The sequence below is a fragment of the Salmo salar genome, chromosome 15 (genome assembly GCF_965601325.2).
Source record: "Salmo salar chromosome 15, fSalSal1, whole genome shotgun sequence".
NCBI classification, from domain to species: domain Eukaryota; kingdom Metazoa; phylum Chordata; class Actinopteri; order Salmoniformes; family Salmonidae; genus Salmo; species Salmo salar.
The window spans coordinates 4,880,001-4,897,883 of NC_138305.1; the positions used below are offsets into that span (position 1 = coordinate 4,880,001).

The 17,883-nt window shown below is 46.3% G+C and overlaps 1 protein-coding gene across 3 annotated transcripts in view; it reads right to left on the bottom strand.

Annotated features, from left to right (window-relative positions):
* Positions 1–17,883, bottom strand: part of LOC106570849 (uncharacterized) — a 50,055-nt gene that overhangs the window by 4,763 nt on the left and 27,409 nt on the right. For all 3 annotated transcript variants that reach the window (XM_014143418.3, XM_014143417.3, XM_014143419.3), the window contains 6 exons: positions 15,466–15,646; positions 14,946–15,174; positions 13,047–14,701; positions 1,992–2,050; positions 1,759–1,861; positions 1,299–1,457 (listed from right to left, as the gene is read on the bottom strand). In XM_014143418.3, coding sequence (XP_013998893.3) covers positions 1,299–1,457; positions 1,759–1,861; positions 1,992–2,050; positions 13,047–14,504 — 1,779 coding nt within the window. In that variant the 5' untranslated portion in view covers positions 14,505–14,701; positions 14,946–15,174; positions 15,466–15,646. The remainder of the gene's footprint in view (positions 1–1,298; positions 1,458–1,758; positions 1,862–1,991; positions 2,051–13,046; positions 14,702–14,945; positions 15,175–15,465; positions 15,647–17,883) is intronic.

The following is a 17,883-nucleotide window of genomic DNA, read 5'->3' on the forward strand; positions in this document are numbered from 1 at the left end:
GGGGCTGAATAGACAGAGCTATGGATGCAAAGACTGACCATACATGATATACACATTATAGTTTTAACCATGTTTTGTGTAGCTTCAAAACATGGTTAAAACTATAATGTGTATATCATGTATGGTCAGTCTTTGCATCCATAGCTCTGTCTATTCAGCCCCATCCCTTAGCTTTATAGCGAAAACAGGGGCGGGGTCATGTACATTGTTTATTGGAGTTAAACAAGCTTATATGTTGGGTTCTGATTTGGTACGACAATATGTTGGGTTCTGATGGGGTACGACGACTGAATTGAAGCCCATGAGGCATTTACAGGTTATAGTCTTCAAGAATCAATGTATATAATTTATTTACATGACTAAAAATGGATGCAGCAACTAGTGATTGTAAAAACAAAAAAAATCAAATAGTTTCGTTCTGAAAATAACTATTATTTGTTTCCGTTCCATTCCATATTCCGCTTTTAAAATAACAGTTTTGTTCCGGAACAGTATAGATCACTTTCGTTCCCGGTTCTGATTCTGTTCCTTGAAATGTTTTATTCGTTTTCGGTTCTGTTCCAACCCATGGTAAGCTATTTGGAATTGTTTTAAGGAGGTCATACCAAGGATTATTTTGCGACCATGTGAAGTTTTCCAAAAACTATTTGATGAAAAAAATGTTTTGGCCTTAGTGCTATTAACCCATACAAATGCATTGAATAAAATATTCACTACATGGAACAGATAGTCCCCAAAAAATCTAAGGAAGTTTGTTCTGAAGTGTCTGCCCTATATCTGAGAGATATAAGAAAGATTTTTTATATGTATTAAATCCCTTATTTTTGGAACTAAACATTGTGTAGACCAAACTGTTCAGATGCTACAGACAGAAGTTGGCAGATCGACTGTACCTACTTCAGACGAGTCCCAAGACGTTTGTGGGGGTCATAGAGAAAAACGGAGAACACCATCGTGTTCGTGAGAGTCTCATCTTTCCATAGAGTTTATAGGCCAAACTGTTCGGACACTACAGACGATTTTGTGAGAAGACTGATTTTCAGGATGTCTTATGGTCTAACAAACACTGCTCTAGTTCTGTCACCTTTCACTGCAGATTTAGAAGTGTTACATAGGTAGATTGAGACGCATCCGATGTAAAAAAAACAACAGATATCTCTATATTTCCACAGTGGCGCGGCCATCGACATTAGGGGGCTAACATCGTTACACACACACACACACACACACACACACACACACACACACACACACACACACACACACACACACACACACACACACACACACACACTAACCAGGAAGGGTGAAGGTGCGCTGTGCTCTGAGATGTCGTAGTAAGTGACGTGTACAGGCAGAGTGACGTGTTGAGGGCAGTAAGATCCGCTGGCACCGATCTCTGCTGTGAAGCCCTCGATATGACCCGACGGAGAGAAACGACCCTTCAGGATCGACTCCTGGAGAAGAAACCACAACAAGGAAGAGTGAGGAAGACCCACTACAAAGCACAGCTACTTCTATGACAACGAGGAATGTTGTAAATCTCTCTAGATATTTGGTAGAAACTCAAGTTCTGACAAAATACCATCATACATCATACTGAAATAAATTCAGTTACACATGATTCATTTTGTATTATTTGGTAAGAATGTACTGTAATATGTTGTGTATGTCTGCTGTGCTAAATATGTAGCTGTGTGTGTGTGTGTGTGTGTGTGTGTGTGTGTGTGTGTGTGTGTGTGTGTGTGTGTGTCATACCTCAAAGTTACCCAGTAGTGAACGGCTGATGGAAGAAGAGGGCCAGCCTGACCGAGCAGAGCGACCCAAGGTGTCTGTACGCCGCCCACTACATAGCTGTCGACTGCACACACACACATATTTTTTATTTTTTAAGAACATAAGTTAGCCATGGCTAAGTCACATAATTAAAGATGAGGTTTTTGAAATGATGACTACACATGGATCAACTAAAAGGTAGAAAGTGAACACACCTTTTCAGGCGCATCCCACTTTTCAGCCTCCTGCTGGCTCCTCTGCATTCTGATACACTCTGAAGGAGGACAAGAACAAGAGACAGAAGGACAGAACAAGAGACAGAAGGACAGAACGAGAGACAGAAGGACAGAACAAGAGACAGAAGGACAGAACAAGAGCCAGAAGGACAGAACAAGAGACAGATGGACAGAACAAGAGCCAGAAGGACAGAACAAGAGACAGAAGGACAGAACAAGAGCCAGAAAGCCAGAACAATGAGACAGATGGACAGAATGCAAGAAAGAAAGGAAGCGAGAGCAAAACAGGAAGGAGAATACATGGATTAGCACAATCCAGCTCCGATTAAAAACATTGATATTACTGTCATGCTCAAACTGTCATGATAATCATGATCTATCAAACAGATGTGTACCAAACTCACTAAAAGTGGCAGTAATAAAGCCTCCCTTGAAAAAGCCAAACCTTGACCCGAAAAATGTAAAAAACTAAATCGGCCTATATCGAATCTCCCATTCCCATCAAACATTTTAGAAAAAGCTGTTGCGCAGCAACTCACTGCCTTCCTGAAGACAAATAATGTATACGAAACGCTTCAGTCTGGTTTTAGACCGCATCATAGCACTGAGACTGCACTCGTGAAGGTGGTAAATGACCTTTTAATGACGTCAGACCGAGGCTCTGCATCTGTCCTCGTGCTCCTAGATCTTAGTGCCGCTTTTGATACCATCGATCACCACATTCTTTTGGAGAGATTGGAAACCCTGAAGTACCTTGGCGTTACTCTGGACCCTGATCTCTCTTTTGACAAACATATCAAGAATATTTCAAGGACAGCTTTTTTCCCCATCTTCGTAACATTGTAAATCAGTAAGTTTTTGTCCAAAAATTATGCAGAAAATCTAATCCATGCTTTCGTTATTTCTAGATTAGACTACTGCAATGCTCTACTTTCCGGCTACCCGGATAAAGCACTGAATAAACTTCAGTTAGTGCTAAACACCATCTGCTAGAATCTTGACTAGAACCCAAAAATGTGATCATATTACTCCAATGCTAGCCTCTCTACACTGGCTTCCTGTTAAGTCAAGGGCTGATTTCAAGGTTTTACTGCTAACCTACAAAGAATTACAGGGCTTACTCCTACCCATCTCTCTGATTTGGTCCTGCTGTACATACCTACACGTACGCTACGGTCACAAGACGCAGGCCTCCTTATTGTCTCTAGAATTTCTAAGCAAACAGCTGAAGGTAGGGCTTTCTCCCATTGAGCTCAATTTTTATGGAATGGTCTGCCTAACCATGTGAGAGACGCAGACTCGGTCTCGACCTTTAAGTCTTTTCTGAAGACTCATCTCTTCAGTAGGTCCTATGATTGAGTGTAGTCTGGCCCAAGGGTGCGAAGGTGAACGGCAAGGCACTGGAGCGACGAACCGCCCTTGCTGTCTCTGCCTGACCCGACTCCCCTTTCTCTACTGGTATTCTCTGCATCTGACCCTATTACGGTGCTAAGTCACTGGCGTACTAGTGTTCTTCCATGCCGTCCCTAGGAGGGGTGCGTCACTTGAGTGGGTTGAGTCACTGACATGATCTTCCTGTCCGGTTTTGTTCCCCCTCGGGCATATGCGGTTGAGGAGATATTCGTGGGCTATACTCGGCCTTGTCTCAGGACGGTCAGTTGGTGGTTGAAGATCTCTCTAGTGGTGTGGGGGCTGTGCCTTGGCAAAGTGGGTGGGGTTATATCCTGCCTGTTTGGCCCTGTTCAGGGGTATCGTAGGAAGGGGCCACAGTGTCTCCTGACCCCTCCTGTCTCAGCCTCCAGTATCTATGCTGCAATAGTTTATGTGCCGGGGGGCTAAGGTCAGTCTGTTATATCTGGTGTAATTCTCCTGTCTTATCTGGTGTCCTGTGTCAATTTAAGTATGCTCCCTCTAATTCTCTCTCTCTCCCTCTCTCCCTCCCCTCCCGGAGGACCTGAGCTGCCTGCGGCTAGGGAACCCTGACCTGTTCACCGGACGTGCTACCTTGTCCCAGACCTGCTGTTTTTGACTCTCTCTTTCTCTACCGCACCTGCTGCCTCGACCTCTGAATGCTCGGCTATGAAAAGCCAACTGACATTTACTCCTGAGGTTCTGACCTGTTGCTCCCTTTATAACCACTGATTATTGTTTCACTCTGCTGGTCATCTATTAACGTTTGAACATCTTGAAGAACAATCTGGCCTTAAATGGCCATGTACTCTTATGATCTCCACCCGGCACAGCCAGAAGAGGAATATATATTTCAATTTCCACACAAATACATACATAGTTCATAGTGCATTACACACGCAATAAACACAATAATGAATGCAGTTGAGTGATGAAGGTACATACCTGCCTGTGTATCAATATGTGTGTACGCTGTGTGTGTGAATGTCAGTACGTAGTCACTACTTACTGGGCAGAGAGTCCAGGATGCTGCTTCAGACACAAACACATTCCCCATGTCCAAACTACCGCTCGTACTAAGGGTTACCCAGTCCTGGCTGCCCACATCCTCTGGCGCTAACCCTTCCCAGGATAACCCCTCTGTAGCTAGCATCTCACTAGCTAACAATTGACTAGCTATCCCCTCTCTAACCAGATCTTCTCTAGCTAGCTCCTCTCTAGCCAGGTCCTCTCTTCTGTAGCTGTGCCCTCCACTGGGGCTATGTCAGCCTGGTCTATCCTCACACTCACTGTGGACATGTTATACTCACTACCTACCTCTCGCTCTCCATCTATCCTCACACTCACTGTGGACATGTGTGTCTCTCTCTCTCTCTATGTTATACTCCCTATCTACCTCTCTCCTTCACTTTTCACTTCCCCTTTCACCTCCCTGTATCTCTCCCTCTAGTCTCTCCCCTCTTTGTCACTCACCACGCCCCCCCCCCCCATCCTCTACCTAGTCTCTGTCCCAAATGGCACCCTATTCCCTATGTAGTGCACAAACTATGACCAGAGCACCACGGTCAAAAGTGCCCTATTCAAAAGTAGTGCACTAAATAGGAAAAGTGTTTCTGGAAGCCAGTGGTTCGGTATCTAAACGGGGGAGCCAGAAAGACCTGTGTGGTTTAGTAGGGAGGTGGGGGGGGTTGTATTGGGGCGACAGCGACACAGGCAGGCAGAACATGTAGTGTAGGGAGAACAATGGAGGCCACCTCAATAGACTTGATTCTGGAGCCACTCGGCTGGTTCCAGCACCATACGTGGTGTGTTCATAATGACCAGCCTGGGAATCCATCGCTCTCTTCCTCTCTCTTCTTCTCTCCCTTTCCTCTTTCTTTGCCTCTTTCACTCTCATCATGTTTCATTCTCTTGGGCCATCTAACTCAGTCTTTCATTCTCACCACCACCCCTGTCTGTTTTACTGGAACAGCTCTCCCCCTCTTTCCCTCTAACCCGCTGTCTGTTCATCCTCTTATTAAATGTCAGACAATGACAAGCCTGAAAGCTGTGTGTGTGTGTGTGTGTGTGTGTGTGTGTGTGTGTGTGTGTGTGCGATAGGGTTGAAGATTTTCCTGGTATTTTACAAATGTTCCATCCCGAGAATAAATCACTTTTCTCCCAGGTAACCCATTTTTTCCCTACAAAACCGGAAGTGTCATTCAAAAGCAAATTAATATCTCTGGATTTGATTAGAGCTTTGATCTAGCCTGATGAGTCGAGCCCTATATTAATGACATTTAATTAAAATTTTAATTGTAATTTTATTTCACCTTTATTTAACCAGGTAGGCCAGTTGAGAACAAGTTCTCATTTACAACTGTGACCTGGCCAAGATAAAGCAAAGCAGTGCGATAAAAACAACAGAGTTACACATGGGATAAACAAACGTACAGTCAATAACACAATAGAAAAATCTATATACAGTGTGTGCAAATGTAGTAAGATTAGGGAGGTAAGGCAATAAATAGGCCATTGTGGCAAAATAATTACAATTTAGTATTAACACTGGAGTGATAGATGTTGCGATGATGATGTGCAAGTAGAGATACTGGGGTGCAAAAGAGCAAAAATAAATAACAATATGGGGATGAGGTAGTTGGGTGTGCTATTTACAGATGGGCTGTGTACAGGTGCAGTGATCGGTAAGCTGCTCTGACAGCTGATGCTTAAAGTTAGTTAGGGAGATATAATACTCCAGCTTCAGTGATTTTTGCAGTTCGTTCCAGCCATTGGCAGCAGAGAACTGGAAGGAAAGGCGGCCAAAGGAGGAGTTGGCTTTGGGGATGACCATTGAGATATACCTGCTGGAGCACGTGCTACGGGTGGGTGTTGTTATCGTGACCAGTGAACTGAGATAAGGTGGGGCTTTACCTAGCAAAGACTTATAGTTGACCTGGAGACAGCCGGTTTGGCGACGAATATGAAGCGAGGGCCAGCCAACGAGAGCATAAAGGTCGCAGTGTGTCACAGTTGACTTGGACTGGTGTAGAGGCGGAATCAGATGCAGGAGACAGGTGCTGGAGGTGAGTGTCTTTTAATAAATTGACACACACAAAAAGCCGCGAGGCACAGGGCGCTACATACAGTCTGCCTGGGAAAAACACATTCCCATTACACGAAAAATATATATTCACACGGCACAATAGCAAGGGGCGCAGCCCGGTAAATCTTCTGACGAAAACTGCCAGTAAAAATGTATAAATCACGGCCCACCGTCCTGAGTGGACAATAAACAATCCCGCACAAAACCCCAACTGAAAACACACACTAAATAAGGCCCCACTAATGACAGACACAAAACAGGTGCGGAACAGACAGACAAAACCAAAAGACACAGAAACAACGATCGGTGGCAGCTAATAGGCCGGCGACGACGACCGCCGAGCGCCGCCCGACCGAGGAGGGGCGCCACTTTCGTTGGATCCTGTGACACAGTGGTGGGTAGTATATGGGACTTTGGTGACAAAACGGATGGCACTGTGATAGACTGCATCTAATTTGCTGAGTAGAGTGTTGGAGGCTATTTTGTAAATGACATCACTGAAGTCAAGGATCGGTAGGATGGTCAGTTTTACGAGGGTATGTTTAGCAGCATGAGTGAAGGAGGCTTTGTTGCGAAATAGGAAGCCGATTCTAGATTTCATTTTGGATTGGAGATGCTTAATGTGAGTCTGGAAGGAGAATTTACAGTCTAACCAGACACCTAGGTATTTGTAGTTGTCCACATATTCTAAGTCAGAACCGTCCAGAGTAGTGATGCTAGCTAATGAACCTAAACCCCAAAAAAGCCCAAATGATTGGGCCGTTATCCAATACATACTGTATATTTCTCAAGGCTACTGCTCATTACGCACAACAGAAAAACATAACAGCCCATAGATGTAGCTAGCTATATGCTCTCTTGGGTAAATAAATGAAACTAGCTCCAGTAGGCTAATCTTTTGGAGTGTGAACTGTATTACTGTACTGTATTATACTGTAGTATATGGACTGGAATTACACACATCATTCAAACCATAATAAAGCAGAAGAGAACATGCGATTCTGGTGCAGCACATGGGGCCTACAAAGTTACAAGTATAGGCTAGCAAATTTACATTTGACATGTAATAGGGCCTATTTGTATAATTAGTAGGCTGACGTCTTTCATAATAATTCCCCTAATGTTATTAGCCTACCTCCTCTTTCTCTCTATTGTTGATTCATTCCTTCCTCGCTTTCACCAGTTAAATTAAATACGTTTCGTTATCCTTATCTTCATCAGTCTAATGACATCCTTGAGTAATATAGGACTAGATGCACAAGGCTTTCACTTCTTTTCACAAAGATTGAATGGTTATGGGTCTGAATAAATAACTGTTAAATGCAACAACAAAAAAAGGATGTCCAGCAAGTTATTCTAGCTTTTCCTGCATGTGCCAGCAGAGCACAGGTGAGTGCGTATTGCGCAAGAGACAGAGGCTATAAGTTTCAAGCTTATTATGTATAACCCATCATTAATTATCTAAATATAAGGCTAATATTGCATTAAAATTATTACCTGAAAAAAAGGCAGGCTAGGACATCTATATATAGGGCTATATATAAGTGTCATACGCGTCGTAAGGGACAGACCAAGGCGCAGCGGGTATAGTGCTCATCTTCTTACTTTAATTAGAAAGAACACTCAAAACAAAATAAACAGACGACAAACCAGTTCCATAAGGCACACAGGCTATACAGAAAATAACCACCCACAAAAACACAGGAAAAACAGGCTGCCTAAGTATGGCTTCCAATCAGAGACAACGAAAGACACCTGCCTCTGATTGGAAGCCATACTTGGCCACACATAGAAAAAGAAACATAGAAATAGAAAACTAGAACCAAAATCCCCTAGAACCAAAAAAAAAAAAACACACAAAACAAACACCCCCTGCCACGCCCTGACCATACTACAATTACAAATGACCCCTTTACTGGTCAGGACGTGACAATAAGTCTAGAACAGGGTTATCTATTTTGGATTCAATTTGAATGGAGTTGATGGAGAGAAAGACAGAGAGTACTAGCGCGTGTACTAATTTAAAGCAACAATATTTGTGTGATAGACTTAAAACTTTGCAGCTGCAATAAAAACAATAATAATCTTTACAATTAAAAAACAAGTGTCACGTCCTGACCATAGTAAGAGGTTATTTTCTATAGTAGAGTAGGTCAGGGCGTGACAAGGGGTGTTTTGTGTTTTTCTATGTTTTTTAAGTTCTGGTTTTTCTATTTCTATGTTGGGGTTGTTTGGGTTGATCTCCAATTGGAGGCAGCTGGTCCTCGTTACCTCTGATTGGAGATCATATTTAAGTAGGGGTTTTTTCTTCCTGTTTTTGTGGTTTATTATCTTTTGAGTAGTGTTTGTTTCTCTCTGCGTCACGGTTTGTTGTTTTTGTAAATTCGGTTATTTATGTTTTGCAAAGTTTCACGGATAAAATAAATATGTGGAACTACAACCATGCTGCACTTTGGTCGGATCCATTCGACAGCCGTGAAAACAAGGTGACCCCTGAAAGCAAGATGGAGATGGGTAAATTAGACGCGCATTCGGTCTTTATATTACTGTAGCATAGGCTATACTGCAGCAAATGTAGGCTTACCTGTCACAAGAAAAGTTCCCATGACGAGATAATAGGTCTACATGCATTGTGAACTGCTCTCCATACTGAGATAACATTAGAAGCCTCCTCCCTAAGATTGTTTTATTCACTGCTTTAGTACATTCTGCCAACCGGATGTCCTAGCCGTGTCTGAATCCTGGCTTAGGAAGGCCACCAAAAATCCTGAAATTACCATCCCTAACTATAACATTTTCCGCCAAGATAGAACTGCCAAAGGGGACAGAGTTGCAATCTACTGCAGAGATAGCCTGCAGAGTTCTGTCATACTATCCAGGTCTGTGCCCAAACAATTCTAGCTTCTACTTTTAAAAATCCACCTTTCCATAAACAAGCCTCCCACCGTTGCCGCTTGTTATAAACCCCCTTCAGCCCCCAGCCGTGCCCTGGACACCGTATGTGAATTGATCGCCCCCCCCCCCCATCTGTCTTCAGAGTTCGTACTGTTAGGTGACCTAAACTGGGACATGCTTAACACACCGGCCATTCTATAATCTAAGCTAGATGCCCTCAATCTAACACAAATTATCAAGGAACCTACCAGGTACAACCCTAAATCCGTAACCATGGGCACCCTCATAGATATCATCCTGACCAACTTGCCCTCTAAATACACCTCTGCTGTCTTCAACCAGGATCTCAGCAATCACTGCCTCCTTGCCTGCGTGCGTAATGGGTCCGCGGTCAAACGACTACCCCTCATCACTGTCAAACGCTCCCTAAAACACTTGAGTGAGCAGGCCTTTATAATCGACCTGGCCCGGGTATCCTGGAAGGATACTGACCTCATCCTGTCAGTAGAGGATGCCTGGTTGCTCTTCAAAAGTGCTTTCCTCTCCATCTTAAATAAGCATGCCCTATTCAATTTAAAAAAAACTAAGAACAGATATAGCCCTTGGTTCACCCCAGACTTGACTGCCCTTGTCCAGCACAAAAACATCCTGTGGCGTTCTGCAATAGCATTGAATAGCCCACGCGATATTCAACTTTTCAGGGAAGTCAGAAAACAAAATACTCAGTCAGTTAGGAAAGCTAAGGCTAGCTTTTTCAAACAGAAATTTGCTTCCTGTAGCACTAATTCCAAAACATTTTGGGACACTAAAGTCCATGGAGAATAAGAACACCTCCTCCCAGCTGCCCACTGCACTGAGGATAGGAAACACTGTCACCACCGATAAATCTATGATAATCGATAATTTCAAGAAGCATTTCTCTACGGCTGGCCATACCCCGATCCCGGTCAACATCTCAGCACCCCCCGCAGCAACTCGCCCAAACCCCCCCGCTTCTCCTTCACAACCCCGCTTCTCCTTCACCAAATCCAGACAGCTGATGTTCTGAAAGAGCTGCAAAATCTGGATCCCTACAAATCAGCTGGGCTAGACAATCTGGACCCTCTCTTTCTAAAATTATCCGCCGAAACTGTTGCAACCCCTATTATTAGCCTATTCAACCTCTCTTTCGTATCGCCTGAGATCCCCAAAGATTGGAAAGCTGCCACGGTCATCCCCCTCTTCAAAGGGGGAGACACTCAAGACCCAAACTCTTATAGACCTATACCCATCCTGCCCTGCCTTTCTAAAATTTTCAAAAGCCAAGTTAATAAACAGATCACCGACCATTTCGAATCCCACCGTACCTTCTCCACTATGCAATCTGGTTTCCGAGCTGGTCATGGGTGCACCTCAGCCACGCTCAAGGTCCTAAACGATATCATAACCGCCATCGATAAGAGACAGCACTGTGTAGCTGTATTCATCGACCTGGCCAAGGCTTTCAACTCTGTCAATCGCCGCATTCTTATCGGCAGACTCAAAAGCCTTGACTTCTCAAATGACTGCCTTACCTGGTTCACCAACTACTTCTCAGATAGAGTTAAGTTTGCCAAATTGGAGTGCCTGTGGTCCGTACCTCTGGCAGTCTCTATGGGGTGCCACAGGGTTCAATTCTCGGGACGACTCTTTTCTCTGTATATATCAATGATGTCGCTCTTGCTGATGGTGATTCTCTGATGCACCTCTACGCAGACGACACCATTCTGTATACATCTGGCCCTTCTTTGAACACTGTGCTAACAAACCTCCAGACAAGCTTCAACGCCATTCAACTCTCCTTCCGTGGCCTCCAACTGCTTTTAAATGCTAGTAAAACTAAGTGCATGCTCTTCAACCGATTGCTGCCCGCACCCGCCCGCCCGACTAGCATCACTACTCTGGACGGTTCTGACCTAGAATATGTGGACAACTACAAATACCTAGGTGTCTGTTTAGACTGTGAACTCTCCTTCCAGACTCACATTAAGCATTTCCAATCTAAAATTAAATCTAGAATCGGCTTCCTATTTCGCAACAAAGCCTCCTTCACTTATGCTGCTAAACATACCCTTGTAAAACTGACTATACTACCGATCCTTGACTTCGGCGATGTCATTTACAAAATAGCCTCCAACACTCTACTCAGCAAACTGGATGTAGTCTATCACAGTGCCATCCGTTTTGTCACCAAAGCCCCATATACTACCCACCACTGTGACCTGTATGCTCTCGTTGGCTGGCCCTCACTACATATCTGTCGCCAAACCCACTGGCTCCAGGTCACCTATAAGTCTTTGCTAGGTAAAGCCCCACCTTATCTCAGCTCACTGGTCATCATAGCGGCAGGTAGCCTAGTGGTTAGAGCGTTGGACTAGTAACCAAAAAGTTGCAAGATCGAATCCCTAAGCTGACAAGGTAAAAATCTGTCGTTCTGCCCCTGAACAAGACAGTTAACCCACTGTTCCTAGGCCATCTTTGAAAATAAGAATTTATTCTTAACTGACTTGCCTAGTTAAATAACGGTAAAATAAAGAAATAGCAACACCCACCCGTAGCACACGCTCCAGCAGGTATATCTCACTGGTCATCCCCAAAGCCAACACTTCCTTTGGCCGCCTTTCCTTCCAGTTCTCTGCTGCCAATGACTGGAACGAATTGCAAAAATCTCTGAAGCTGGAGTCTGACATCTCCCTCTCTAACTTTAAGCATCAGCTGTCAGAGCAGTTTACCGATCACTGTACCTGTACACAGCCCATCTGTAAATAGCACACCCAACTACCTCATCCCCATATTATTACTTACCGTCTTGCTCTTCTGCACCCCAGTATCTCTACTTGCACATCATCATCTGCACATCTATCACTCCAGTATTAATGCTAAATTGTAATTATTTCGCCTCTATGGCCTATTTATTGCCTACCTCCCTACTCTTCTACATTTGCACACACTGTACATAGATTTGAAATGTTTTCTTTTCTATTGTGTTATGGACTGTACGTTTGTTTATGTGTAACTCTGTGTTGTTGCTTTTGTCGCACTGCTTTGCTTTATCTTGGCCAGGTCACAGTTGTAAATGAGAACTTGTTCTCAACTGGCCCACCTGGTTAGATAAAGGTGAAATAAATAAAAATTTGCTGTCTGTCCCCACCCTGAGCATTGATGATTCATCATGCAGAGGCCGTAGAGAAGCCAGATTTAGACATATATAATTTAACAGTTCCATTTTACGCCATGCTGTTCATATAATTAATTTATTATAATTTACTGGTTTCTCTCAGTTATTTATCCCAGGAAAAGGGAGTGGATTTGGGCAGTAAATCCCAGTAAATCTCGGTAACCGGGTTCCAACCATTCAACTCTAGTGTGTGTGTGTGCCTTTGTGTGTGTGTATATACACGTGCCTGTGTTAGAGGAAGCTGGCTGGTGGACCTATAGGAAAACTGACTCATTGTAATGGCTGGATAGAATAAATGGAACAGAGTCAAGCATGTGGTTTGATGTGTTTGATACCGTTCCATTTATTCCATAACAGCCATTACAATGAGCCGGTGCCCCTATAGCTCCTCCCACTAGCCTCCTCTGGTGTTTGTATGTGCCTGCTTGTGCTAGTCTGTGCTCCTCACCTTGGTGTGGTCCGGGTCCCGTGCGTTGGGCAGCAGATGGTTCCAGAAGGGGGCAGCCTTGGCATCGGTGCCCCTGCAGGAGGCCAGCCCTAACCCCGGGGCCAGCAGGGCCAGACAGCTCCTCTTAGAGGTGGAGGGGCCCTCGTCCTCCGAACACGACTCTCCCGTGTCGCTGGATGATAGCAGTTTCTTCTTGGCCGGGCAGGGGCCCGAAGAGATCCCACGGAGTCCGCTGGTGCTGGGGGTCTTCTCCCCGGAGCTCAGGCCACTGGTGCTGGGGGTCTTCTCCCCGGAGCTCAGGCCACTGGTGCTGGGGGTCTTCTCCCCGGAGCTCAGGCCACTGGTGCTGGGGGTCTTCTCCCCGGAGCTCAGGCCGCTGGTGCTGGGGGTCTTCTCCCCGGAGCTCAGGCCACTGGTGCTGGGGGTCTTCTCCCCGGAGCTCAGGCCGTTGGTGGAGTTGAAGGCGGTGGCACTGGGATGGGGCGGTGAAGACTCCAGTTTGGCCCAACACTCCCTACCCTCCCCAGGCTCCTGGGGGTCTGTGGTGGGAGTGAAGCGGTGGGAGAGGGAGCCGGGAGGTCTGAGGGGAGGGCTAAGGGTGTCGATTGTCCCAAGTGCCCCATGGGGGCCGTCAGTGCAGCAGTTGGGCTGATGCTGTCCCAATGAGGAGCCACTACTGCAGCCCTCCCCAGACCCTCCAGGATTGCCCAGGGAGCAGGCTGGCGTGTCTCCCCCAGGAGGAGGCTCTGTGCTGGGAAAGGGGCTGCAGGAGCCAGGGGGGCTGTGGGGCTCGACTATGGGGGATGGTTTGGGCGACAGCGGGGCCCACAGGTCCGGGACGGGCCTGTTGTGATTGTGCTGGGCAGGGCGTCGGGCGGGGGTGTGGCCCGGAGAGAGGGGGGCAGCTGGGGGGGATCTAGGCGACAGGCCCCCATCTGAATCTCTGTGATCCACCATGATGCAGGGGGATACAGGCCCCTGCCCTACCCCCATCCCTAACCCAATCCCAACCCCCATTCCGACATCCACCCCTACCCCAGGTCCTGACATCACCCCTCCATCCCTTTCCCTGTCTAGGTCCCCAGCCAGGTGGGGCCATTTGTGGGTTAGATGGGACTCCTCTTGACCCCCACCCTGTCCCCTCTTGACCCCCACCCTGTCAGTCCGCTGGACCTGACCCGGCTGGACCTGCCCCGGCTGGGCCTCACTGGTTCTGGGGAGCTCGGAGGCTGAGAACCCCCCCAGCTGGGAGAAGATGGAGAGCTGGTAGACCTTCTGGAGACGCAGCTGCTCATGACCAAAGGGCTTGGGAACCACCACCCCCGGTTTCATCACCCCAAGGTTGGGGACCTGTGAGGGGGCCGCGGGAGGAGGCAGGTCCCCATCCTGGGATGGAAGCTCCACAGGAGCCAGCTCCTCCTTGCTGCCACGTGTCAGTTCTACGTGAATGTGCCTCATGGCTGCTTGGGTTCAGAGGTTAGAGGTCAGAGCCTTAAAGTGTCTGAGAGACTTTCTGCAACAGGAAGTCAAGTAGCAGCAACAGGAAGTTCTAGAAAGTGCAAGGAGGCGGAGATTGACGTTCTACAGTAAGATAGGTCCTATACTTCCTGTTGTGATGTCATCAGTGTAAACCAGGAAGCAGAGTTGCACAGCGCCTGAGGAGAAGCAAAGGTGTAATAATACACATATTAGACACACTTATTGACTAGCAAACAATAACAATAACAAACAGACTTAGAAACTCAGCACACAACTGTGTGCCCCAGAATGAAAAACTAATTACTCAACTTTTCTCTGAAATCTCTCATAGATACCAATTCATGATTAACATGATGACAATGCTAGTTACACTCATACGACTAGTTGGGGTTTGCCCCACAGTACATAGTAACGCCTCACCTCTGTGCCCGTCCGTTCAATGGTGCCCTCCTGTCCCGTCAGCACCTGGCACAACATCAGGAAGCTGTGCCCACAGACTCCTCCTACCACGGTTACCTGACTATCACCATAGTTACGACCAGTGCCAGCTAGCACCAGCATCCCCGCACAGCCAGACAGTAATGGGCGGGGCTTCAGGAGGAAGAGGAAATGATGGAAGAGATGGATACAGGAACTACCTACCTACCACCTGGAGAGAAAGAGAGAGAGAGAGAGAGAGAGAGAGAGAGAGAGAGAGAGAGAGAGAGAGAGAGAGAGAGAGAGAGAGAATATGTATTGGTGAGGTGGTGAGGCTATGGATAGAAAGTGACCATCAACACATAGGCATACTGATGTTATAACAGACTTACTATCGGTTATTATGAGCTATGAGGACAGGAGTGCGTAAGAATTTATAAGGATAGTGTTAGAAGCTTGACAAAGTAGTGCTGGCTGAGAGTAGCCTACTTTGATTGATTGATAGATAGAGTGGCCTACTTACCGAGGGGGCAGGACGTCAGTGAGGCGGGAGGGTTCTGAGAGGAAGTACTGATGAACATAAACTGACTCTCCTAAAGCATCTGCTGTGATTGGCTGATGACTCGACACACCCTCCCTGGTCACCTGGACGCAGGGTGAGACTCAGCGACGGCATCATGACATGTGCATTCCACAGAGAAACCCTGGAGAGACAGAGAGATAAAGAAAGATATTAATTCATCAATTTACCTCAACTTAATCAATAATTCTGTCAAGACTTTCTCCAGAGGGGGAACCCCACAGATGTTGACACAGCCCATCAGGGGATTACTCATAAGGGTTTTTGTTCCAGAGATCAAACATCAATCACAGGTCGATGACAACAGACACAAGTTTACTTATATTACCACTTTTGCTCCTATTTGACCCAATATGGAACAATAAGGCACAGCTGACTGAACCTTGACCCATCTAGACTTTTGTGGGGGGACCAGATCTTGGGACAGGGTACGTGGGGGGTGAGAGAGAGAGAAAGATGCTGTTCCAAGAAAACATCTCAGAAAGTCAAGATGACATTGGCGCCCAAATGTCAACACAAATGAGAACACTTGGGCAAGGATTCCAACGAATGCCAGCAAATGGCCTGTGTGCATTCTAATGGACCATACTCCTAGTCCATATTCCCTTCATAAGAAGGACTTCCCTTAGACCAAGCCCACCTTGTGGGAAAACAAATCGTTCGCATCCCATTGACCCCCATTGAAAAAGAGCCAACTTCTTAGTTGATTTTTTATTATACAGAAATCAAAAACCATGCAGAAAAACAGCTGTGTTGTACAATGTATGTAACCAGGTCAAAAATCACGATCTATGGGCCTCCCGAGTGGCACAGCGGTCTTAGGCACTGCATCGCAGTGCTTGAGGCGTCAACTACAGACCTGGGTTCGATCCCAGGCTGTGTTGTAGCCGGCTGCGACCGGGAGACCCATGAGGTGGTGCACAATTGGCCCAGCGTCGTCCGGGTTAGGGGAGGGTTTGGCCGGCCAGGATGTCCTTGTCTCATCGTGCTCTAGCGACTCCTTGTGGCGGGCCGGGTGCATGCACACTGACATCGGTCACCAGTTGTACGGTGTTTTCTCAGACACATTGGTGCGGCTGGCTTCCAGGTTAAGCGAGCAGTGTGTCAAGAAGCAGTGCGACTTGGCAGGGTCATGTTTCGGAGGACGCATGTCTCTCAACCTTCTTCTCTCCCGAGAGACTGTAACTACCAATTGGGGAGAAAACGGGGTAAAAAGTCACAAAAATAAAAAAAACATACCGATCTACAGTTTGCAATGTTTGCAAATTTATAAAAAAAATAAACTGAAATACCTTACTTCCATAAGTATTCAGACCCATTGCTATGAGCCTCGAAATTGAGCTCCTTGATTGGAGTCCACCTGTGGTAAATTAAATTGATTGGACATTATTTGGAAATACAGTGCATGTCAGAGCAAAAACCAAGCCATGATGTCAATGGAATTGTCTGTAGCGCTCCGAGACCAGACTGTGTCGAGGCACAGATCTAGGGAAGGTTACCAACACATGTAGGTCCCCAAGAACACAGTGGCCTCCATCATTCTTAAAGGGAAGAAGACTGGAACCACCAAGACTCTTCCTAGAGCCGGCCTCCCGGCCAAACTGAGCAATCGGGGGAGAAGGGCCTTGGTCAGGGAGGTGACCAAGAACCTGATGGTCACTCTGATAGAGCTCCAAAGTTCCGGCACAGCCAGAAGAGGACTGGCCACCCCTCAGCCTGGTTCCTCTCTAGGTTTCTTCCTAGGTTTTGGCCTTCCTAGGGAGTTTTTCCTAGCCACCGTGCTTCTACACCTGCATTGCTTGCTGTTTGGGGTTTTAGGCTGGGTTTCTGTACAGCACTTTGAGATATCAGCTGATGGAAGAAGGGCTTTATAAATAAATTTGATTTGGAGATTGGAGAAGCTTCCAGAAGGACAACCATTTCTGCAGCACTCCACCTATCAGGCCTTTATGGTAGAGTGGCCAGATGGGAGCTACTCCTCGGTAAAAGGCACATGACAGCCTGCTTGAAGTTCACCAAAAGGCACCTAAAGGACTCTCAGACCATGAGAAATAAGATTATCTGGTCTGATGAAACCAAGATGGAACTCTTTGGCCTGAATGCCAAGCGTCACGTCTGGAGGAAACCTGGCACCATCCCTACAGTGAAGCATGGTGGTGGCAGCATCAATCTGTGGGGATGTTTTTCAGCTGCAGGGACTAGTCAAGATCGAGGGAAAGATGAATGGAGAAAGTACAGAGATGAAAACCTACTCCAGAGCGCTCAGGGCCAAAGGAAGCAATCACACAATTTTTCTTCCCCCAAAAATGACCCTTTCTAGTTTCTATCATACTAATTCACACCCCTCATCTCCCAAAATCC